General features: G+C 30.8%; 4 protein-coding genes across 6 annotated transcripts; 2 read left to right on the top strand and 2 right to left on the bottom strand.

Moving 5' to 3' along the window:
- Window positions 1-352: 352 nt before the first annotated feature.
- Window positions 353-8,960, bottom strand: LOC126840929 (odorant receptor 46a-like). The gene is made up of 3 exons (XM_050576953.1): window positions 8,859-8,960; window positions 1,410-1,571; window positions 353-516 (listed from the first exon to the last, which is right to left on the bottom strand). The coding sequence occupies exons 1-3, from the start codon at window positions 8,916-8,918 to the stop codon at window positions 451-453; spliced, it is 288 nt and encodes a 95-aa protein (XP_050432910.1). The 5' UTR covers window positions 8,919-8,960; the 3' UTR covers window positions 353-450.
- A 3,961-nt stretch (window positions 8,961-12,921) lies between these two features.
- Window positions 12,922-16,474, top strand: LOC126840452 (protein O-mannosyl-transferase TMTC4-like). Its single transcript, XM_050576199.1, has 12 exons — window positions 12,922-13,192; window positions 13,252-13,483; window positions 13,557-13,743; window positions 13,810-13,995; window positions 14,073-14,312; window positions 14,380-14,588; window positions 14,649-14,823; window positions 14,885-15,093; window positions 15,190-15,297; window positions 15,377-15,518; window positions 15,592-15,907; window positions 15,980-16,474. The coding sequence occupies exons 1-12, from the start codon at window positions 13,144-13,146 to the stop codon at window positions 16,123-16,125; spliced, it is 2,199 nt and encodes a 732-aa protein (XP_050432156.1). The 5' UTR covers window positions 12,922-13,143; the 3' UTR covers window positions 16,126-16,474.
- Window positions 16,475-16,922: 448 nt separating this feature from the next.
- On the bottom strand, window positions 16,923-19,610 carry LOC126840586 (tRNA pseudouridine synthase Pus10). 3 transcript variants are annotated; one of them, XM_050576437.1, is made up of 3 exons: window positions 19,559-19,577; window positions 19,401-19,482; window positions 16,923-18,382 (listed from the first exon to the last, which is right to left on the bottom strand). In XM_050576437.1, the coding sequence occupies exon 3, from the start codon at window positions 18,372-18,374 to the stop codon at window positions 16,971-16,973; it is 1,404 nt and encodes a 467-aa protein (XP_050432394.1). In that variant the 5' UTR covers window positions 18,375-18,382; window positions 19,401-19,482; window positions 19,559-19,577; the 3' UTR covers window positions 16,923-16,970. The 3 variants fall into 3 exon arrangements, with proteins under 3 accessions (XP_050432394.1, XP_050432393.1, XP_050432395.1); XM_050576436.1 differs by having other exon boundaries at window positions 19,401-19,610; XM_050576438.1 differs by lacking the exons at window positions 19,401-19,482; window positions 19,559-19,577 and adding an exon at window positions 19,095-19,330.
- On the top strand, window positions 19,092-24,410 carry LOC126840588 (beta carbonic anhydrase 1). Its single transcript, XM_050576439.1, has 5 exons — window positions 19,092-19,363; window positions 21,624-21,708; window positions 22,162-22,301; window positions 23,228-23,467; window positions 23,727-24,410. Exons 1-5 carry the CDS (start codon window positions 19,271-19,273, stop codon window positions 23,934-23,936), a joined length of 768 nt encoding a protein of 255 aa, XP_050432396.1. The 5' UTR covers window positions 19,092-19,270; the 3' UTR covers window positions 23,937-24,410.
- The last annotated feature ends 1,902 nt before the right edge of the window (window positions 24,411-26,312 follow it).

Genomic DNA, 26,312 nt, shown 5'->3' on the forward strand with positions numbered 1-26,312 from the left:
TTTGTTTTACCCTGAACATGTTAAAATTAATTTTGCTAAGTTAGGTTAGGTTAGCAAAAATAGTGATAAAGAATAATGTACTAAAAATGTTGACTGGTCGATAACCAGTTTTGAATCACTATTTTTGCTAACCTAACCTAACTAAGCAAAATTTGTTAGAACATTCTCGAGGTAAAACAAATTATAACGTTCTCGGACCAAAAAAATGTAAAACGTTATTCATTATGTTATCATCAAACATATACTAATATTATGTTATGTTCTATAAACTTTATTTTGGTGAACGAAATAATTGAGTTTATGACGTTATATTTCGTTACGATACGGAACCCTGTTAAACATTACTATCAATATTTTCATTTCTTAAATTGTGTAGTTTTTAATAATATACTTAAATCCATGTGAGAATGCATTATCCAGTGATTATTATTTATGACATGTTGTAAACACTTAACTGCCGTCGGATAATTCCTTCTTTGCTAAAACTGACACAATCGAATATGATACGTGCATAACCTGTAAATACATGTAAAAAAATGTTATATTTAAGTTTTATGAGACAAAATATTTGTTGCTACATTTTTTGAAGACATTAGTTGAGTTTCTAATCTAATAATAAGTACTAAAGCGTCTATATTTTATTAGTACAGTAAAGGATTTTTCTTCATAATAGCGTTTATAAATGGTTTTCTGAACTAAATAGTTCAAGATGGTTCAAGAATAAAACATCTACAATAAATTTAATAATTCCGAAGGCTGTAATTTGGTATTTTTGAGAAAAAAAGTTTCTAATATTTCATGTAATTTCAACGTACGTATCATTCTCAAAAATGTCTTTAAACACAAGTTCTAGTATAGATTGATGATAAAACAATCGACACAGCTATATTGATAATCAATATCAGTTCGACACGAAAAAAAAAATCCCAGGAACGAAAGGTTAAAAGATACTGTCATAAATACCATTGAGTACATAAAAATTGTCAAAAAGTATTTAAATTAATTTCACATTCGATGTAACGTACATAAGTTAATATTCCAAAGGTTAATGTTCCAATGTTGACGAAAGAATTTGAGTTCCCAACACGCCTTCCGCTCCGATCTCTGTTGTATATTTTGAGGAAACCTTTTATTCCTTCACCACTAAACTATTGTTCCATTTTTTTCCAGCTAACATAAATTGCACAAATCCTTTCCACATATCTCAATTTACAATCCACTGTGATAATTTTGACGGTTTCTTCAATACTTTTTCTATCTTATTCTTTTACCATATTCTATGTGCATGTTTAGTCACACAGAATCGAAAGAAATTACTTTGCGACATATAAATAATATAAATTGGCTTACTTAAATATTAAAGTGCTTAAATATAATTTACCAATAGTATCTAATTTTTTAAAACTTACACTTGCGAACATCTCTAGATTCACGATTTTAGTCGGTGTTAATTTCATTGAAATATTATTAATAGCACTGTTCATATTCATGGCCAACAAAATCAACTTTTGAAATTGGATATCCTTTTCAGTCCAATTGCTACTGTACAAGGCAAAATTCATAGATTTTACCTGTGAACATATACAATTTTAATATTACAACTTAAAAGCCACTCAAAAATAAATCGACATTATAAAAATAAATAAATATATACAAATAAATCGTACAATGTAGGCGCTATAGTATTTATAAAAAAAAAAACAAATCAAATATTGTATTAATAAAAAACAAAAATGTATTTATTCACAAAATAATTTTAATGCAACATTATTCGACAAAAATCAGTATATTTATACGACTAAAATAACAACTTAACTATTCATACATTTTTTTTAATTCACAGAGTGCCGGTAAGTAATATTATCGAGAATAGAGAATGAGTGATGCAAAAATAAAAGTATACTGTAAAGTAACTCTAGTCTAATCTAATAACTGACAACTGTTGTATACTATTTACTTAGTAGCATTTACTTGATCATCGAGATATCCAAAGAAATAACAAGAAATGAACAAGTGGCCCATCATAATCATAGCTGATGACATCCATTTTGCAGACACCAGAGATAACACAAAAGAATCATTAAACCAATTCTATAAAAATATGGTTAAAATTTATCATAATACTTTTGACCATTTAAAAATTTGTCATTAGCATAATAAGGGTAATATTCCAGCGATATGCCCTTATGACACCTGTACACCGATTTAATATACAATTGATATAATAGATAAAATATACAATTATTAGTGATTTTAAATAATAAGAATAAAAAACAAATACATAAAATATATTTATCTTGTAACATCTTACCCAAACAAACATATATGTACAAATAGTGAATATGTTGGCACTACATCCTATTTGAGTAATAAGGAGTGGTCTAATAATACCGTAAAACGTGTTTAATACTCTAAAAAAAAAAAAATATTTTATTAATACATAGTATATTATATTAATAAATATGTTTATACTAATATATATTTTGACTGCATCTTTAAAATAATATTGTGTATTGAATAGCATATATACGGACTTTTTTAGGTGTCTCTGTAATAATATTATAATTAAACTTTTATACTTATCTCTAGTCTATTTTGGGGGACTTAGGGTGGAAAACGATTACAATTATAATAAGTGGTGATAATTATATCATTAGATTTATGGCATATTATAATTCCATATAAATAAATCACTTACTTTATAACTCTTTGGTGATTAGAAATAATATTAACAAATTTTTCGACTTCGGTCATTTTATTGCTCCCGACTTAAATAAATACAAAATATTCAATTTTATCATAATATTTTTAATAAACGAAACAAATTTAATGACTCACTGTCGGATGTCGATGAGCTGTTGTATCCAAAAGTGCTGTACACAGAAGCAACGGTTTTTAGTTGAGCTGATATCATCCAACAAAAAGTGGTCAAGACCATTTCATACACAACATAGAATACTACTATGTGGGTAACGGCAATCGCTTCCAGGCAGTAAAAAAGCACATAGAAATTGTGGTAGTGAGCTACCGATATAGGACTAAACAACACATTAAATACATTGTTTCGGTAGGTCAGTATTTCGCCTTTCAAGTTTTTTGCAGAATATTCCTTGATAAAAATCGGGCTAATTAACCAAGCTGCCCACAAACAAAACCACGATAACGCAAAAACATTAGTGACCTTAATACATCTTTTTTTGTAAAACTCGTATATGTTTTTGCTGTAATTTCTGTAAGGCAAGAAATCTTCTTTCATCACCTCATAACATTCTTTAATGTCATGGTACTTCTGGGCGAATCTAATGGTTATGAACATTGTCATGTAACTAGCTGATGTAAACATTATAAGTTGAGCACAGAGATTCAAATCATTTAACCAATAGTAAAGACCAATTATGCCAAAAACGACGAAGATCAACTCGATGAGTACCGGAAAAGCGTAAAGGAATTGATAAACGTTGTAACCCCAAACCGTATAATATGATTCTTTAGGGTTTAGTAGCTGATAAAATCCAAGCAATTTCATAAGTTTATAGTTAATATATTTTGCATCTTTAATTTTGGTATTCATCTTCGGTTCCCTGATGACTATTGATAGTGTACTGGAAAAATATGTGGCAAAAAAAAAAATTAGTACCTTTCTAATTTTTAAAAATAATTTAATTATTTACATACAACAAATGTACATGATTTATTTCTACAGAATAGCTATTATTGAAAATCAATTAATAATGTAATAACTTTTTTATTTGAAAGATTAGAAACTAGTTGGAATAGCTAGATATTCATGTATAAATTTAATAGATTATTATATTTGTTTTTTGATACAAACCGTGTAAACAATTTTTAATTGAAAAAAACAAAGTGCCAATAACTAATGGACTACTACAGAGTGCAAAAATTACATGTAAATCCTGAATGAAACTCTTACTAGAATTACAAGTTTAGGGTGAATTTAATTAATATGTATCTCGGCACGCTTAAAAAATATTTGTTGGAACCCTATTGTTTTGACTGAATTTAAGCGATATGGTTTAATACCTACACAAAATATTTTTCATATTATTGTTATAATTTATTTTTTAAATTATGTTATTAGGAGATACATTTTTTACTTTTATTAAGTTTTTAATAAAAGGATAATGTAATAGTTGATTGTAATCACTGTTTTTCGTTTTTTTGTTATGTTACTAATAGAGCACTACTTTAGATATTTTAAAAGATTTTTGGCATGCATTTACATTAAGTTCTGAAGTTTTCGGTGGACCCATTTTTCTAAGATTTTTGCACCAACCAGGGATGTACCAATAACATTTTGGTCGAATCATAAAAACATGCTAAATTATACTAACACTTCGTGTCCATATAGCCGTGAAATAAAAAAAGACAAAATGGCAACAATTAACGTGACTTTGGGTGACGAACCGGTAAGTCAAAATTAAAACCAACTATTATTATTAAAAATATAGCCGATCGTGATTCAGCAGCAATAATTTATTAAAGGTACCTTTGAGATAGTACAGTTAAAAGTAATTTCAATTATTTAACAACGATTGTTTTTAACATCTGATATTACCTGATAATGTACTTGTAGTATTATTTCCAATCGTTGGACCTACGATTTTTAATGTTATAGTGGTCTTTACTATTACAAGAACTAACACTTACTGCCGGATGGTTCGTAGTGAACACGATGTTTTAAAATGAGCAACAGCAGAAAAGTTAACTATGGAAATGCATTTTTTTAGGTCATGTCCACTTATATCCGATGAGCGTGTATAATTTAAACACATTAACAAACTTTAATAGTGCATTAATTATCAAAACTTCGTCGTAGAATAGTATAAAAGTTTCATTGGAATTCTAAGTAATGCACGACTAAAGTAATTATTCATTGTTTATTAGATCGACCTATACACATTGGTCGATACATTTTATGAGAAAGTAGTCAACATAAAAATAAAACCAAACCTTTTTTTTTCTTAAAAAAAACGATCCTAGGATTACAAATTCCATAAAAGAAGAATATTTAATTTTAGGAATGATATTCTGCATTTCTTTACTATTACAAGGACTAACCTTTACTGCCGAATGATTTGCAGTGAACACGATGTTTTTAAATGAGCAACATACTACAAATGTCACAATAGCAGAAAAGTTAAACCATCATCATATTTACAGTTGATACATTTAAAAAAAAAGTTCTGTATAAAGTGTTCTACTTTTTATTAATATGTTGAACTTTCTGCAAAAAACTAGGCTGTAATTAATATGTTTTGCCTTGAAAAAGTTTATAAAAAAAACCGACTTAAGAAATATGTTGTAAAATGTACCGATTGGCTATCGTGCTTTATTATTAAAAAGACAGTATTCACCTGTAATGTGTAGTGTAAGACAGTGTTGCGTAAATCAACACTGTAGATAGGATGTAATCGTGTTAGATCTACCAATTTTTTTATTGAAAAATAAAGGAGAATATTATGTGTGCTTGAGGATGGGAATTTTTTGATAGACAAATTAATTGTTCTTTATATGAATAATTAGAGTTTAGGTTTTTAGTATTTTTCATTACATTATTAAAAGTTAGTGGATGAAAAAATCGATGCAAATAAAAATTAAAACAACTTTTCGTGTGAATCTTTTTTTATTATTATTATTTTTTTTTTTTTTTTGCTACAAAGCTGGACGACTTAAGTGAAGGGGTGGCCAACTAAAAAGATTTGAAACGATACATTTTTCTTGCATCAGTTAATAATGTCTTAAATGTATATATATATGATAACAAATAACAATGTAAACATATAAAACACAACAAAATTTTAAATTTTAAACTAATTTGATTCTAATTTATTAACAAATCGATGTGCAAGCAGTATCCAATACTGGTTATCGACCAGTCAAAATGTTCATCAAATTTTTCTTAATTTAAGAAGTTAATAAAATATATACGTTACTATTTAATATTCTTAAGTTCATACGGTTTTAACATATACGGGATGGGGTTATAATTTAAAAAATATATTAAATTTGTCCCAACTAATAACTATAAAATTAAAAAAAATAATAATTAAAAAAAAATCGAATATCTTCAAAGTTATTGGCTGGTCTATAGTTAACCAATCACCGAGTACACTGATATGTATCGCACGGCACGATTGTTCGAGTATATTCATGCGCTCACCAACGATACACTTTCCCCATAACTCGGGGTAAGTACGATTTATGGATATATTTTAATTGGTTTTTAATAAACTACCACTTATACTTACAATTTAATAGTCACCCGCATATTACATTTATATCTCCGTTGTAATTATTGTTATTTTCATTTATTTTTTTTATTTTTTTTGTTTCCGTTTTTAAAATTGAGTTCTATAGATTAATAATAATTATTTTGTGTTAAATTAAATCACTTAATTGTATATAAATAAATTACGCAGTTTGATTAAGTATGCTGGGTCGACCGGCAACCCAAAAATATGGGCAGCTCGCTTTATTGTTATTTTTTTTGTTTAAAAAATGAATTATTAAATTTAAGTGTCACTGGATGACTTCTTTATTAAATGTATCACATGTTTTGTATTATATCAACACATATACTTAGTGTGCTTTTAATTGTATAGATTGTTTATTTTCTCAATAAAAAAAAATAAATTGAAATAAAGTTGTTTACATAAGTAATATCAACTACGCAAGACCGTAAACGATAACACTACCATACTCTTTCTTTTAAATTCTTATAGATGTATCCAACAGTATTCATTTGTGAAATAACGCACTTACCCCACCTTACCCTATAAAATGTATTTTTTTCAAGAAAAATGCCCAAACATAAAAGAGGAGGAGATCTTTAATTACAAAGAAAAAAAGCTACAACATCAACGAACTACTTCAATACATTGCTTACAACAAACCACTACTCAATGACAATCAAAAACAAATTTACAACATTATCATGGACCGAATCAACAATAACACTGGCAGAATTATTTACTTTAACGCACCAGGCGGCACCGAAAAACATTTCTAATAAATCTATTGCTGGCAGAAATACTTGCTAAACAACACATCGCACTTGCACTGGCTTCATCTGGCATTGCCGCCACACTTATGGAAGGAGGACGAACTGCCCATTCTGCCCTATAACTACCGTTGAATACAGCCGAAGAAGGGTGAACTTAGGATTTTTAGGTATTAAAATAAAAAACTATATTAACACAAGATAATATTGTTAAGTTCACTATTTACTTCTCTATTGGTTACATTAGCACGTTACTAAGAACAAATAGTTTTGTGACAATAAAGCCTATATGCATTAAAATAGGTAGTGTTTACAAATCATTTTATATAAAAAAAAATAGAACACATTAGGGTTCCGTTAACCGTTATTTATTTGTTCAGTTCAAAATTATGTTCATGAACGTACACTAGGAATAACGTTATAAATTGTTTTACCCTGAGCATGTTAAAATTAATTTTGCTAAGTTAGGTTAGGTTAGCAAAAATAGTGATAAAAAATAATGTACTAAATATTTTGACTGGTCGATAACCAGTTTTGAATCACTATTTTTGCTAACCTAACCTAACTTAGCAAAATTAATTTTAACATTCTCGGGGTAAAACAAATTATAACATTATTCGTTATAACGTTCTCGGACCAAAAAAATGTAAAACGTTATTCATTATGTTATCACCAAACATATGTTATGTTATGTTCTGTAAACTTTATTTTGGTGAACGAAATAATTGAGTTTATAACGTTATATGTCGTTACGTTACGGAACCCTGTTAATATTACTATCAATATTTTCATTTCTTAAATTGTGTAGTGTTTAGTAATACACAATACTAATAATAATATACTTAAATCCATGTGAGTATGCATTGTTGAGTGTTTATTATTTATGTCATTTTGTACACAAACTAACTGCCGTCGGATAATTTTTTCTTTGCTAAAACTGACACTATCGAATATGATACGTGCATAACCTGCAAATGGACGAACAAATAATATTATATTCAAGTTTTATGAGACAAATAATTGTTACTTTTTTTTTAGAAGAAATAAGTTTAGTTTCTAATCCAACAATACGTACTAAAGCGTCTATATATTATTTGTAATCTATATTTTACAATAATCTGTATGTATGTTTAGTGGCTAAAGAATCTATAGGAATTATTTTGCAACAAATAAATAATATAAATTAAATAGTTTATTAAAGTGTTAAAATAGAATGGACCATTAGTCATTACGTTCTTTACACATACATATTAAGGCTTCATTATTTAGTAACTGATTTTTTTAAATCTTACACTTGCTAACATCTCTAGATTCACGATTTTAGTAGGTGTTAATTTCATTGAAATATTATTAATAGCACTGTTCATATTCATGGCCAACAAAATCAACTTTTGAAATTGGATATCCTTTTCAGTCCAATTGCTACTGTACAAGGCAAAATTCATTGATTTTACCTGTGAACATATACAATTTTAATATTACAACTTAAAAGCCACTCAAAAATAAATCGACATTATAAAAATAAATAAATATATACAAATAAATCGTTCAATGTAGGCGCTATAGTATTTTTAAAATAAAACAAATCAAGTATTGTATTAATGAAAACAAAAATGTATTTATTCACAAAATAATTTTAATGCAACATTATTCGACAAAAACCAGTATATTTATACGAATAAAATAACAAATAAACTACTCATACATTTTTTTAATTCACAGAGTGCCGGTAAGTAATATTATCGAGAATAGAGAATGAGTTATGCAAAAATAAAAGTATACTATAAAGTATCTCTAGTCCAATCTAACAATTGAACAACTATTGTATACTATTTACTTGATCATCGAGATATCCAAAGAAATAACAAGAAATGAACAAGTGGGCCATCATAATCATAGCTGATAAAATCCATTTTGCAGACACCAGAAATAACACGAAAGAATCATTAAACCAGTTCTATAAAAATATAGTTTTTTTAATTTTATCATAATACTCTTAAACAATGCCATTGTTAATTTTATTATTTGGCATTAGCATAGTTAAGACATTTATGTGTTGTTCCACAATATACATAACTCAATATTCCATAGATACGCCCTTACGGCATTTGTAAAATCTTACCCAAACAAACATATATGTACAAATAGTGAATATGGTAGCACTACATCCAATTTGAGTAAGAAGGAGTGGTCGAATAATACCGTAAAACGTGTTTAATACTCTGAAAAAAATTGTTTCTATTTATATGTATTTTGACTGCGTATTTAAATTAATATTGTGTATTGAATAGCATATGTATAAACTTTTTTTAGGTGTCTCTGTAATAATATTATAGGTAAACTCTAGTCTATTTTGGGGGACTTAAGGGTGGAAAACGATTACAATTATAATAAGTGGTGATAATTATATCATTAGATTTATGGCATATTATAATTCCATATAAATAAATCACTTACTTTATAACTCTTTGGTGATTAGAAATAATATTAACAAATTTTTCGACTTCGGTCATTTTATTGCTCCCGACTTAAATAAATACAAAATATTCAATTTTATCATAATATTTTTAATAAACGAAACAAATTGAATGACTCACTGTCGGATGTCGATGAGCTGTTGTATCCAAAAGTGCTGTACATAGAAGCAACGATTTTTAGTTGAGCTGATATCATCCAACAAAAAGTGGTCAAGACCATTTCATACACAACATAGAATACTACTATGTGGGTAACGGCAATCGCTTCCAGGCAGTAAAAAAGCACATAGAAATTGTGGTAGTGAGCTACCGATATAGGACTAAACAATACATTAAATATATTGTTTCGGTAGGTCAGTATTTCGCCTTCCAAGTTTTTTGCAGAATATTCCTTGATAAAAATCGGGCTAATTAACCAAGCTGCCCACAAACAAAACCACGATAACGCATAAACATTAGTGACCTTAATACATCTTTTTTTGTAAAACTCGTATATGTTTTTGCTGTAATTTCTGTAAGGCAAGAAATCTTCTTTCATCACCTCATAACATTCTTTAATGTCATGGTACTTCTGGGCAAATCTAATGGTTATGAACATTGTCATGTAACTAGCTGATGTATACATTATAAGTTGAGCACAGAGATTCAAATCATTTAACCAATAGTAAAGACCAATTATGCCAAAAACGATGAAGATCAACTCGATGAGTACCGGAAAAGCGTAAAGGAATTGATAAACGTTGTAACCCCAAACCGTATAATATGATTCTCTAGGGTTTAGTAGCTGATAAAATCCAAGCAATTTCATAAGTTTATAGTTAATATATTTTGTATCTTTAATTTTGGTATCCATCTTTTGCTTCTGTGATGGCTATTGATCTAGAACTGGAAAAATCTACAGAAATTAAAAAAAAAAGTTCTATTGATTTTTTTATAATTATTAATAATTTTTGTTTGTCTGAGTGAAACCATTATCAAAATGTTCATAATTTAGTACTACAGAATGGCAGTTCAAAACTAATTAAAAATACAGTTGATCTAGACATCAATTTTTTATGTATCTCAATAATGCGATAAAGTAATAGTTAATAATAATTTTTTTTTACATGATTTACTACAGAATTCAAAAATTACATTTAAACCCCGGAAGGAATCTCCTACTTGAAGTACAATTAATTTAAGTTGAATTTGCTTATTTATCTTGGCCTGCTTAAAAACTATTAGTTAGAATCATCAAATACGTATTAATCACAACTAGAATAGGTATCATAATGTATTCATAACTTGAAACCTTGTTTGAGACGATGATCACTTCGTTTTTTATGCTTGTACTGTCTCGAATAAAATGTTGACGTGTTCCGTTTATCTTCCTTTACACTATAGTAGACGTTTACGTGTGCAGAACCAATATGACTACCAGGAATTAAACTTTTGTCAGTAGTTTAAAAATTGTGCCACCGTTGTTTGTTTGTTAATTATATATTTTAAATGTTAAGTTTTTTCATATCATGCGAGGTATAACTTATAAGTAAATTATTTAAAAATTTCCATTTATTAACCTAACTTTTTTTAGTCTTGTCGGCATAATAGTAGGTTGGGTTATGTTAGGCTATATTATAGATAATACTAGAACTTTTACACAATACACGTCACACATTTAATTAAATATTTATGTTATAGTATCAACCCCCTCGCCCTTCCAACAGCCTTTAATTAGCATGACGCAGTAGAATAATTTCTTTAACCTAGACACTCGCTTCCATAGTAATCTAGGTCATTTTTGTCATGGTCTAAATTTTATGTCAACTTTGTTAGTTAATTATTATTAATTATTCAATATGGTCCGCTTATATCCGATGAGTATAATGGTTGTGTATTAATTAATAAAACTTTAGTATTGGAAACAAGTTTTACGGAAATGTAGGTAACACATACTACATTAATAATTTATCGTACATTAGACTGTCCTACTTTGTTTGTAGTTGAAGAAAATGTTAAAACTCCGTGCATTTTTTAGAAAATTTAGATCTAAATACGCACAGAATATGTGCTTATATTACATTAGTATACAATTATGACATAAATACGAAAATAAATTATTTTGTATTAAACTATTTGATTTATTATTTTATTTTACCTATAAATATTTAAAAAAAAAGAATATTACTATTAGTCTACACAATTTTGTTTGTAAATGACTGTTTGTACTGTTATCAAATTTACTGGAAATACTTCCAAGTATTTGGTCGTTGTATCAACAATAATTTAAATTTTAAAACATTTTATTCTGATACAAGTTATAAAAATCTATATGTAATTTCTAAAACTATAGCCTTTGCGGATATTTCCAAGGATTTATGACTGCTTCTGGTGGATTAGGTCGAGCAATTAGACATTCGTTTTAACTGCGTGTCATGTCTTTGATTTATTTTTAAAAAGATGGAAACTAAAAATATATTCTTGCTAAATTTTTCACGCTTGGCATGCCTATAGATGTTGGTCAATTAGAATAGACATTTTTGAAAAGTATTATTACGCGACAGCCAACATAAGGTTTATAATATCGTTATTTTTGTTTCAACTACTAACAAAATAGAATAGTTTAAGAAACAGCTGCTTTCATTCTTAGTATTATAACGGTCGATCTTTACCTTTTATTCATATTTTGCTTTATTTCGTTCATTTTCTAGCGAAACTGATCCTAATAATTTGAATTTCTCATCTCTATTTTACCTCGATGGATAACATTGTTACAAACTCTAGGGTTTGAGAGTAAACTAATGGATATTAATGATATTGACTACCCCTCAAACGTTAACTAATAATAATGATGTATCATTGCATATAATCAATGCATCAAAGTATCGGTTACTTTTAGATATAATATATGTAGGCATGTCAGTATATGGTTAATTAATTATCGACCTATTGAATCGAAAACATTTACAATTTTGCATCCAATATGATTTTTTATACTTAAATACTTCATTAGCCGTTTCAGTAAAATGTATATTTTATCGATATACCTAGGTATTACCTACAGCGGCTATACGTTAGAAATAATAAACTCTGTGATGTTCGGGCAAAGGGGGATAAGTAAAAAAATGCGAATTTGGGGTTATAAGGTTAAAATATTGAGAAAATATTCTTCACGTTTGGGCATAACGGGATAAGTCATAGGATGATATTTTAATAATAGTATTCACACGTGAAGAATGAGATTAAATGTAACTGAAGTGATTTAGTTTCAGTGATTCCAAAAGTTGCGATTTTACACTTATCCCCCTTTGCCTGAACACCACAGAACTATAATATGCGACCAATTAATAAAATGGTAACCCTGGAAATAATCAATAGTAAATACTTACTGATAAGAACCCTGTAATGATTTATGATAACAAATACATTGTAAAAAATAGTAAACACAACAAAATTTTTAAATTTTAAATTAATCATCGTTGGACTTGATTAATATTACGATTATTATGTATAGATAGTGCCTGGGTAATCTAACTCTTCTTCTATTTAAAAATAATTATTTGTCTATTTATTTTATGAATTATGTATAAAATATGTAACATAATTCAAAATGTACGATTTCAAACTTTTTCAACTTAAAGGACATGTAAATGTAGAACTTCCATCATGAAGCTAAACAAGAGCAATTATTGGGATTCGCTGCTACCTTTTCCAGGTTTGATTAGCTATTTTGATTCAAAACAGACAAATATAAATTTCTTATTTAATTTGCAGCATTACCGGGCTGGGCTTCAGTCTTAACTGTTGGACTATTGTCGATTGTATGCTATAGTGCCACTTATAAAGGTACTTTCGTGTTCGACGACTCCGAAGCCGTCGTCAACAATCATGATGTCAACTTGTCAACACCAGTAATCAAAATATTTAGTCATGATTTTTGGGGTACACGATTGACTAACAACGCCAGTCACAAGTCATACAGGCCTCTTACAATATTGTCATTTAGGTATTAGATAGAATCAGCAATTGCTCATTTTTACTAAATTGTGTTTATTTAATTTAAAAAATTGTTATTTTAGGTTTAACGTTTGGCTAAACAATGGAGAACTCTCTCCGATGTCGTTTCACATAACCAATATTATTCTACACGCTGTCGTGTCGTGCCTCCTATTACAAGTGTACAATTCACTTTTCCGTAATGAAGCTCCAAAAACTTCTTTTTTGGCGTCGGTTATGTTTGCAGTACATCCTGTACACACCGAAGTGGTAATATAAAAAAATATATATATAATTTTTTTTTTTTATTTGTCTAATAAACTGATCACTTGACAGGTGTCTAGTGTAGTTGGACGTGCCGATTTATTAAGCGCGTGTCTGTTTCTGTTGGTTTTTATCATCTATCATAATGCAGCCAATTCTAAAACAATTAGTTTTAAAGTCAACCTTGCGACCTCATTGTTTTGTTGCATACTGAGTTTTATAGCTATGTTATGCAAAGAACAAGGAGTCATGATTTTGGTGAGAACACTTTAATTTTTACGCTTTGACTGATTTTATAAAACTATACTTGCTCAATTTAAAAATGTTTATTTTAGATAGTTTGCAGTGCTTACGAATTAATCGTGATTAATAAAATTACTATACAAACTTTAGTAAAAAATGCAGAGTTTTCCAAATTATCAGGAATGGTTAAAAAAGAATCTTTTGATAGATTAGTAACGTTAACCGTTGGATTTCTAATCATTATCTATACGAGATGGTCCATAATGGGATCTCCGCCGGTTTTCCAGCCGATCGATAATCCCGCTTCATTTTTGGAATCGCGAATTGAAAAAGTTTGTCTATTTACCTGTGTAATATTTATAAAATTACCATAAAATAATAATTAAATTGCTGTTATAGATTGTCAACTACAGTTACATCTACATAATCAACATATGGATAATGCTGTGCCCGATTTGGTTGTGTTTCGACTGGTCAATGGGATGTGTATCTTTAATACATTTAAATCAGTTTCCTCAAGACCCTAGATTATTTTTGGTTTTCGGATTTTGGATTGTTCTTGTTTTTATCACGTACAAAATTTTGTATTCTGACGATTGCCATCAGAGGTAAATACTGTCCAGTTAATATTGAATTATATTCAAACTGATATAATTGTAATGTTGCAGGCAAATTCAAATGGGGTTCGTAATAGGTGCAGTGTCCTTCTTACCGGCATCGAATTTATTGTTCCGAGTGGGTTTTGTAATTGCGGAAAGAGCTTTATACTTGCCGTCCATCGGGTTCATTTTGATCGTCGTATTGGGTATTAGGAAATTGTGCAGAGAACCAATAATAAGAGAGGTAGGTATGTGATATATTGTACATAGTATTCATCACAAATGACATCGACATCATGTTTTAGATAGTTGGCGTGTGTGTTGTTATGATGCTCATGGTACAGTCCATAAGAACATACCAGCGCAGTGAAGAATGGAATTCGGAATACATTTTGTTCAAGAGTGCTTTGAAAGTGTGCCCGATGAACGCCAAAGTTCATTATAATTTAGCAAAAAATCTAGCAGACTCCGGCAACACGTCCGAAGCCATAAACCGTTATAGACAAGCGCTAGAGTAAGATTTAAAAAATAAGAAAACCTTATTCGATATCAAAACAAAAAACTATTATATATAACTATAACATTGTTTTACATATATATTTTTTATCAGACTACATCCGGAATATGATCAAGCTATGAATAATTTAGCGAATATCCTCAAGGACCAAAATAAACTAGAAGAGGCAAAAGCATTACTAGAAAAAGCAGTCAGTATAAGGTATTGTTATTTATAATATTAATAAATAGTTGCCATATATATATTTTTTTATTATAATGGAAAACTTGATACCGTACAGGAAAGATTTTGCAGCTGCTTGGATGAATTTGGGGATTGTGTTATCGGGTCTGAAAAATTTTAAAGAAGCTGAATTTGCATATCTCACTGCGTTGCGTCATCGCCGAAGATATCCTCATTGTTATTATAATTTGGGAAATCTCGTGAGAAATGATCAACTGCTTCTCTGTAAGTTTGACACAAAAATTGAAATGTTTTTTTTTTTTTTTTGTTTAGTACCTCGAACAAGGTCAAAACACAAAAGCTTTATTGGCTTGGCAAAATGCTACCTTCCAGCAACCTACTCACATTATTGCATGGAGTAACATGATCGTCATGTTAGACTCGATTGGCGAACTTAAACGAGCGGAAAATGTTGCACGCAAAGCTTTGTCCATTTTGCCTGACGAACCGAGTTTACATTTCAACATGGCAAACATACTGGGAAAATTGAACAAATATTCCGAATCTGAAAAACACTTTTTGACAGCAATTCAATTGAAGAACATGACAAACAATTTAAAGCTTCTGGCGTTATACCATGCGAATTTGGGTAAGCGGTTCAATACCGAGTTGAACCCCATAATATTATAATTATTATTTATACTGCGTTTACATTTTCTAGGAGTATTGTATCATCGATGGAAAAAGTATGAACTTGCAGAGTCTCATTATTTACAAGCGTTGAACATTGATTCGAAAATGCAAAGTCCAAAAGATAATCTTGTGGCGCTTCGTAGACATTTGAATGAAATTAATCAACCAAATTAGTCAACAGATTCTGAGAAATCTCTCTAAAAGCGTACGAGATCAAAATGCCAATAACATTTTTTTCCAAAAATTGTTTTGTTTTAACCTAATTACTAGTTCATAGAAGTACAAGTAGTATTTTATTTAAGTCGACATATCTAATCGATAATTAATGATACAAACTACTCTTACAGTGAATATTTTTGGTTGTGATTATTTTAAATATTTTTACCTACTTATAAGTTATTATTGTATTATAGATTTTGACAAATTGATTTCTTATACTCTAGTCCATTCAACTAGGCGAACAAATCATTTCCATAACATTTTTCAAAATATGTTACTAAATCATTCTCACATTTACTCGTGTTTTTTTTTTTTTACTATCATTATTCATTTTATTTTATTGCACAGAAGCTTTTTTCGCTCTACCTCAATACAAAACTTTATACTTAAACACTTATTCATACCTACCTACTTTAGTATATTTTGTATAATTTTAAACAAATATTACCAATTGTTCGGAACATATAGTTGTGATTAATATAAATAATAATATTAAGATGAATTGTTTTTTTACTTATAATTATAGTACTATATTTGAGTAGTACTTTTAATATACTACTTAATAAAATTACATTCAATACAATTTTTATTTTATTTTGTAATACCATCATCAATTTGAGTTTCTAAACTGTGAAAACTTATATGTTTTTTAATTATGTAAATATTTTTATTCATAGCAATTTTCAAAGTAGGTTTTTGTTCTTGTTAGGAATAGTTTCAAATTGCCTTTTTAAAAAAAAAGTTTAATCAAATAAAACAAAAATTATAACAAATTTAATAATAAATATCAAAATATGTTTTTAATACTTTACAGACATAGGCCAGTCAATTTCAATACTTAAAACATCTAAAGCCAATATATCAATTGTGTCGTTTTCCAGAATAGTTCTGAGGCTAGGAGTTGTGCGGCCTAAGTCTCCATGGACAAACTCTTTAATATATGTTCCGGCTTGAGTGGAAAGAACAACGTTGAAGAAGGAACAATCACTGTTACCGTCAACTTTAACGGCACTACCATTTATAGAGTGTATAGTTCGATTCCTGGCCATGTTCGCTCTTCTATGCAAAACTCGTATTGGTGTGTTTTGGACCAGATCAACCGATGTATATTTATTGAGCTTGTCGAGATCTGGCAATTCACCTTTGGCATAACAAAGTGCCCGATAAAATTTAATTTTAAACTCCTCACCTGATTTCAACTGTTTTAAATCATCTTTCGTAACACTTTGTAAATGCTTAACTCTTACTAGTGAATTTTTATTTATATCATTTTCAATTTCTCTGAACGTTTCGAAACTAAACTTGGTTTTTTTAGGGTTGACTAATTCAAGAGCAAAAGGCCTGCCCTTTCCCAACATCCTTACGTCAATATCTTCTCTGCCGGACGATGAAAATCTAAAACTGTCGACCAACGTATGTTTTTTTATTGGCTCTGATATGATTTCTTCTACTGAACTCTCGAGGCGCCTTTCCTGGTCCACAATCCAAGGAGTCTGAGAAAGCGTCCTAGACCATTTGTTGTACCGACCAGCTATATGAACGCTTTCGTGTCGAGAAGACACGCCTTTGAAAATAATGGTCGAAGATGGTATAGAAGGCAAGTCTCCGTATTGGCTGACGAAATCTTTGTTGTCCATTTGAGTTAAAATTTCTTGTAGATTTTTGTTGCTAAGTCTTATTATCGTGTTTAATTGATCACATTCTTGTTTGTCGTTTTCATAAGAAAAAGTAGCAGTGATTAACAACGGGGAATGTACATCGAAACGTTTTCCCGTGGCTTTCACAATAGCGTCTTCGGCCATGAGTTTCCAAGCGTCTTTGACACATACAAATGCAGTTGGCGCTAAAGGGTTAAATGATATTCTTGTTTTTGAAACATAAAGTGATATAGAATGGCCTCTCAGAATTGTACACATAGGCAAGTTGAATGCTATATTGAATGTATCTGAATCATAATTAGCCAACTTTAAATAAGAAATAATCTCGTTAATAATTTGGTCTTTTTGTGGATTTTGGAACAATCCCAAACATGCAATGCAAGGATTACTTTTATGGCGTTTTGGGTTCTCGTGATCTAAAGATGACGCTGCAATGAGCTTATTAACGTCCACTGAAGACGGTTTTGTAAGATGTCTAGTTGTGCATACATGACAACAACCAAATTTTAATAAATTCTGATGAATTTCTTCGATGTTTTGTTCCATAATAATCTCTGCAAAAGTAATTTTTTTATGATATTAATTGATATCATAAATAAAATAGTCATACAATCATTCGACGATATGCTTTTTTATACAAAATTTGCAAGATAATTACAAAATTAGTTTTATATGCGTTAGAAAGGAGTATCATACTGAAAAGAACCTAAATGGTTGTTTGTTCAATTGTATTTCCATTTAGTAATAAACATATGATTAAATGTGTGTTGACTGTTATAATTATTATTTTTATAGGTCTTCAAATTATTCATAATTTATTTAACTATTTGCAAATGAAAAAGAAATATAATTTTTCTTTATAGACACAAATAACCAACAATTTTCACGAGTATAATTTTTTTTTTTCCCCCTCAATAAATAGTTTGATTTTAAGTATATACGCTCTTTATACATTCTACATTCATTATTTCTATATAATATATAGTTATACATTCGTTTATATATATATATATATATATTTATATAAATAACGAAAGAATTAAAAAATGTTAATTGTATACTACTAGAGATATATTATTATATCGACTACGACGGCGTCGGCGTGGGATGGAGGGGTAGGAAGAGTAAACCGAAGGCGGGAGGGAGGGAACGCGATTAAAAGTCGCGTTGTATCAGTTCAATCAACACTCAATACAGAGCGGGGGAGATTAAGGGGCGGGTCGGGTGGGGGTTTTGAGTTACAAAAACAAACATACAAACACATACACAGAGACGAGAACGGACGCCCTTGAGCCAACTGTTGAGGTCGACCACCGGCGAGTCGCGTCAACAGCAGCTGCCGCCGTCGGCAATAACACAACGGTAGAGAAGCCTTGTAAAAGGCGGACGACAGTGCGCGAACAAATGCAGGGCCGGCCGCGCGCACCGACAAAAGCCGAGCGATGGACCGAATTTTCCGGGGCATAATGAAGTACAGGGACACGACCCGGACAAGAATGGTGGAGCAGTTCGTCCAGGTGAAAAACAAGCCGGAAGTAAGTCGGAAGTCTATGAAATAATTATTGCTATTACCTTAAACCAATGTACGCATATAGCATACGTGGTGTTCGTACACGGCCTAGTGTCGCCGCTGGTGCGCGTCCAGTGCTCACGGCTGCAAGCGAAAATAATTTTAATAATATTAATATCTTTACTCGGCTATAGTAATGCTATCGTTAATATTGTGGTACTTTGTCGCAAGTCGAGGCGAGCTACGCAACAGGAGCGAAACGAGTTATCACTTATCAGTAATCGGTTATCGCGAAACATGCTCGTCCTTATCGTAAACCCGCCACCGCCTGCGACCGCCAACAGTGTGACCATCGTGACAATAATTAATTATTATGACGTTTATTACCGCGCTCGCCGCCGTATGTAACAAAATATTTCTAGTCCGGTCAATCGAGTATTCCGCGTCTGGTCCATGGGCATAGGAATTGAGAGAGTAGAAGAATGAATGCATCTGTCAAAGTGACTTTGAGGAAGGTGTTTATTACTGTGAACAGTCACAACCTATGTATAACCTGATTATAAATTATCGAAGTCCCAAAGTCTGAACTCTGAATATTGCTTACAAGGCTGGGTCAAGGGGAGGGGCTGTACCTCGGGCCGCAATTCGAAGAGGGCTACAAGGTTTAGTTTTGTTTTTTTTTTTGTATAAATATAATAATTTATCTTTGCTGATATAGAAGTCTTGCCATTCAATGGTAACTTATACTAGAATCCTCTTGTTCAGAATATAATAATAGATTGTTTTTAAAATAATATATGTACCTCAAACGGCAGACCTCATATCGATATAATATTATACCAAAGAAACAAAAAAAAAAGTCAACTGTCAACATCAGCTATTATAGTAATAAAAATTACTAAATTTGAATATTATAAAAATATATATTAGGCTAAAAGGCCCTAGCCAAGGCCCAAGAGTATATAGCCCCCTCAGATTATAACCGTAATCTGACCCTGATTACTTAAGTGTTAAGTATCCGGTGCTTAAGTGTGCGTAACATAAATGTTTGAGGTTTATCGTTAAATATATTAGATTATTATATACATCATGAGAATTTAATTGAGACATAATTCGTATAAGAGATTCGAGTTTAAGATAGATCAAATGGCAGACTGTTGATTGCTTCTATCTCAAATTTTGACGATGACACGGACTATGTGATAATTAAGGAACGATTCGAGTTTATCGAGTTCAACGTATCTAATCGCTAGATTTGATTTTAGTCTTTTTTTTTTCCTTTTAACATCGCACACTTGGGAGGGGATTTTAGTCTCAACTCCAGTCAATTAAATTACTTTAATTGTTTTTGTATGTATGTACAATTTCCAAAAGTTGTTAATGTCATTAGGGTTAAGTGGGGGGCTAATGTAAAATGTAAACATATGTGGCCAATGTAAATTATATATTTTTTTCATAATGTGCTTGACAATGTTCAATTTTAACTGAAACCTTTAAATATGATATTTTAATTACACATAATTAAATAAAATACAAACATTGTTGATTCTTTCTAAGAAAAAATGTATTTACAATTACCCCATTTGGGTTTTGATCCGACCTACCCAAGTGACTTTTATGAAAATAAATAAAAACTCTGTCTCCCAAATTATTAATACAAAAAATATAATTTTATTCTAGTTGAAGTGTCCCACATAAGAATACGAGCAAGTACGTAGAACTATAAAAACTCTCATGTTGAATAAAAAATAACAATGACTTGTATTTTGTACGCCTGTAATTTTCTTATATTTTATTGTAGCTAGGCTTTTGTTAAATGTACACAGTGCACATACTATTATTACTATACTGTTTTGAATAGAATTCCGGGGTTTACCTAATTAACTATCTAAATGAGTTTAAGAAGGCACTAACTAAATAACTAGTTTCCACATGGTAGTTAACAATTTATAGTCTATAGTTTGTAATACTATTCATTCTCAACACTTCCTAATTATGTGGCAAACGGAAAACTGGTAACATTAAAACCAAAAAAATGGCAAGTGCTCAGCCCAACTAAGTCGTAAACTATAATCTATCTGCAGAAGTTATCAAAAAAAGTTTGTACAAATTTTGTATTTTAAACAAAATAATAATAGTCACTTATAATGTTATTAAGAGCTCTGCTATTGTAATGTAGCTCATATATATATATATATATATTTATTTATTCTTATAAATTAATATTTTTTAAATACAATGTATATATATGTAAATATAAATTTAATTTCTTTTGTGTTTTTTAGCCTAAAGCTGTATTTTTCACATGCATGGACAGTCGAATGTTACCGGCTAGATTTACCGAAACTAATGTCGGTGATATGTTCATTGGTTAGTATACTTTTAAAAATTCAGGCGCAAAATAATGAAACAAATATAATATACAACAAATCTAATTGAATATGTGTTTTTGGGTAGGTATGAACAAAAGTATAAAACCAAATTAAACATATCAACTACTGCTAAACTTCAATAATTAAAACTGAAGGTATTTCTAGGGAGGGGGAGTGTGTTACTAGTCACGAACCCTTTGTAACAGTCTCTGACCGCTACAACGACAATAATTAGTGTCAAACGAATAAAAATAGTATAATTTTTTTTCTATAGAAAAAACCAAGGATATTTGTATTTTAATTAACCGAGTAGCTAATACAGTAGGATCGCATAATTTAAATATTTCAGTTAAAATTAAAAATTGTCAATGCTCGTTGTGCATTTGCCCCAATTGTTAGCGTTTACTCTAAACCCATTTTAAAGTTTTTACGGTTTTTTTTTTATGTTAAGTGAGAAATGCCGGCAATTTGATTCCGCATTCGCAACACTTCCTCGACGAATACACGACTTGCGAACCTGCTGCCCTGGAACTCGGATGTGTTCACAACGATATTAGGCACGTCATCGTGTGCGGTCATTCCGATTGCAAAGTAAGAATATTTGTTCATATTTTATTGAAAGCTACAATTTTCGGGTTTGTAAAATACCGGGAATTTGTTTTTTTCCATCCAATCGAGCATAAGCACGAGCGTTTATAATGTTTGTACCTAAAAACCCATTTAAAGTGTATATATGTTTCTGGTGAGTTTATTGAACGTTTCATTGGACACAACAGCTAATAAGTAATAACTAATATTCCGCTCGAGTGTCGCGTCCCCGAAGGTTTTTTTTTTTTGTTTTATTTTGGGGGTGTGTTCGACCATTTTGGTGGTGGTAGCGATGAGTGATCTTTAGGACGACCTTAAATAATCGAATCCGGTGTCGGCTCGTATGGTCTACCGGATTGAGAGAAAACCATTGAATAACACTGTGTTAGGACCGCACCCCTCGTAAACCATTCGTGATGTCGGCAACAACAACCCTGATTTCACGGTCCACGCAACCGCACACGTTATGGCCGCAAACGGATGGTGTTACTACTTACTTGTAATTTGGATTCCTCATTGAACAACCAAAAACCTTTTTCGAACGGAAACCTTTGAAAACATGTTGTGCAAAACGTATAACAAACTCATATCGCACCGTACAATCAATACGGGGTGAGGAGAATAAATTAATTTAAAAAAAACATAACTTTTTAACCGAGGAACCAGACCCCGGACACCGATAAAAATTAACACGGGGAAGGCACTTATTACACAAAAACGCGGCGGCCATCTTCTTAAGGTTACACCACGTAACGTTATATCTATACATTATTATTATTAGTTGTGTATAGATATAACATTATATAATACTAAATAAATATTACAAAATGGCCGTCACATTTTTGTTTACTTCTGCTTTCGTCTGTTCTGTGGAGGAACGACGGAATTATGTACTCAAGTATTTACGCGTTGAACGCCGCCTTTTGCAGGCAATGAACTTGTTGCACCTGCTGAGGGACACCGAGTTCTCCAGCATCGACAATCGCCGGCTGTCGCCGCTCCGGGCCTGGCTGTGCACTCATGCCATCTCGTCCCTGGAGAAATTCCAGCAGCTGGAAACGTCCGGGTTCGACACGCCGCTGGTGTTCCAGGCCGAAACGCCTTTGCGCAAGATCATCGCCTACATCGATCCAGAAAACAAGTTTTCCATCACCGACAAACTGTCGCAGGTAACGGAAATCTTTAAATGGTGAAGAGGGAAGGGGTGCTCCAAAACGCCTATATACTTTCAACGGGTAATTGAACTTTTGCCTACCCTTCCCACTTTTATCGTAGTCCATACCAACTCCTCTCGTTCACAGCTCTTAACCCGCACATCCGATTTGCATAACTCGCATAATAAAACTTTTGTGTGTGTATATATATATATATATACATATACATATATCATAATTAAGATGTCTAAATGTATGTACGTTCTCTGGTCAGGTGAACACCCTGCAGCAGTTGCAAAACATAGCCAGCTACGGGTTTCTCAAGAAGCGGTTGGAGACGTACGACCTGCACATACACGCCTTGTGGTTCGACATATACACCGGTGACATATACTATTTCAGCAGACAGAGCAAAAAATTCGTGGAGATCAACGAGCTGAACATAGAGAAACTGGTGGACGAGGTGGACAAGTATTACAAGTGAACAAACGCAACGACGGCCGGCCAGGGGGGGTTATAATTAAGTTTGATGTCCAAAACGCGCACAATCAAAAACGAAACGACTTGAACGCGGGTGCTTGTAACTTTTAGACAATTTATAAATAAATTAAGCATTTATTAGTTACCGTAAACATTCCAAACCGAAACATTCCTAACAACGTCCATAATATATTATATTATTATACAGAACGCTGTTGTCGCGTACTTAAATTTGTTATATTTTTGTTACTTCGTTTTAATATTTTAATTTTCGTCCCAAGGGATTTCGAATCTCTCGCTGTTAAAACAAACTGTACAAACCGTGTTATTTTTATCATTATTATTATTGTATTTTATAAAAATTACTATTATATTGTTGTACTCACTGCTGTTATAACCGTGGTGCTTTTTTTCTACAGTTTTTAATTTGGGAATCTATATAAATATACAACGAGTACAGACGTGTTTTATAAAACGACTATTGATTTTATTGTTGCCCATGTTATTATGTATGTGAGAGGAAAACGATGACGAGTGCGTATACACATATTACTTTGTGGAAAATTGTAGAGCAACCGCAGCGACGGTGGTGGTGCGATCATTGTTTCTTATGTCGAATAAGTAGAGCATGAAAAGCCGAGTCAGCAGGATGCTGCGTGAAAGAGAAAGCAAAGTCATTTCTTTGTCACAGTTTTCCAGCACCGTGGTGGGTTTTTTATACATACATAATATATATATATTATATTTTTTTTTGTCACGGCTGTCGCGTGGAAAGAATACCTATAGAGTTTCCACCGCGAACCAGCCAACTCATCGAGGGCCCCCACGTATCTTGCCCGAATGTTCTTGACTCTAGCAATAGTTGGAATGATTATTACCTAAAATAGTTATGATTATTCTCAAATTTTAAACAAAACAACAAAAACATCATTTTTTTTTAATTTAGCTATTTTTGAATGGTGACAATACGCTATTAGGCCCTGGTTAGCGTAATTTTATAATTATATGGGCTTCCTAGTAGTTCACTATTTCTCTGATCTATACCCATATAAATATTATAAATATATTATATATATTATTATATATATATATATACACAGTACCATCTAACTGTTTACTTTGTTTATAAAATAATTTTGTTAGATTATTAAATTTTTATAAATAACCAAAGACTAAGTTTTTGCTGCCAAAGGCGATATCAAGTTCATCAAAATCGTGAAATGATATTTTAGCATTATACATTCTCAGACGTCCTTCCTGTATTTTTTTTTTTAATGCACTCAATACCTAGTTATCACACTTGTGCTCTATACCATCGATGTTGTAAACCGGAGATGAGAGATGCAATAACGTTGAAATTATATGTTACCGAGCTCTACCTATTTATTTATATATACACACCATGTTATATCTATGAGTGAACACTATACCCTACATACTTAGGTATATTGTATGGAATAGTAGTTACAGCTTTTCTGCGATCGATTAGAAATACAAGTTTAATTCCTAGCGCATAAAACGCAAAATTTATTGTTGCATCGAATGGAACGACATAAAAGTTATGTTTTTCCTGGTAACTATTAAGAGAAGTATGAAAGTAATGTTACTGTGAAAATTCCGTAAAGCTAATTTTTATCCCATACGATGAGGAACACAGGTAATAGAGAAGAACATTTTATAGCGGTCAGCTCTTGGAAGGTTTTTGTATCATAAGTCTAGACGACTGTACATTTATTAAGGGCAACATCTAACCAGGAAGCGGGCGATAAACTCGGTATAGATTTGTATCCATTATTTATACAGCTTATTGGTTAACTATGGCTCAGAGAGTATCTTAGAAGATGTTTGACTTTTCAAAATTATTTTTTAACCATTTTTACTTTTATAGCTGTTAGTTCGCCCAATTTTGATACATTTCCTCCCGCATAATATATAACTCAATCTGTTTAGTGTTTTGTGTAAAAACCTTATGAAATTTTGACTGGTCAAATAATCATCTTTTAATTACTTTTAATAGAATAAAAGGTGGAGTGTAGTATTATTTTTATCCGCACGCTACCTCCCGTCCTAAATTTTAAACTACAATAACTTAAAAAGTCTGAACTGATTTTCAGAAAATGTTTCTTAATTTAAAAAAGTTAATGTAACAGTTACGTAACCACTTTTAAAATCTTAAGATAATAGGGTTTCAACACATAAGTAATGGGATTATGTCGTTAAATAATTGATCAAATTCGTGCCAATTAATAACTGTAAAAGTATGAAAAAGAATATTTCAAAACAGTCTTATATATCTTTAAAGGTATTGACTGAACCATACATAAACATACACTAGCATTTTTTTAGTAACGTATAAATGTTATAACAACATAGCAACGTT

Source organism: Adelges cooleyi, unplaced genomic scaffold (assembly GCF_023614345.1).
Source record: "Adelges cooleyi isolate 19-005CV unplaced genomic scaffold, UGA_ACOO_1.1 ACOO_flye_CR_arks_rails_tigmint_CR_PRNA_376, whole genome shotgun sequence".
NCBI classification, from domain to species: Eukaryota; Metazoa; Arthropoda; class Insecta; order Hemiptera; family Adelgidae; genus Adelges; species Adelges cooleyi.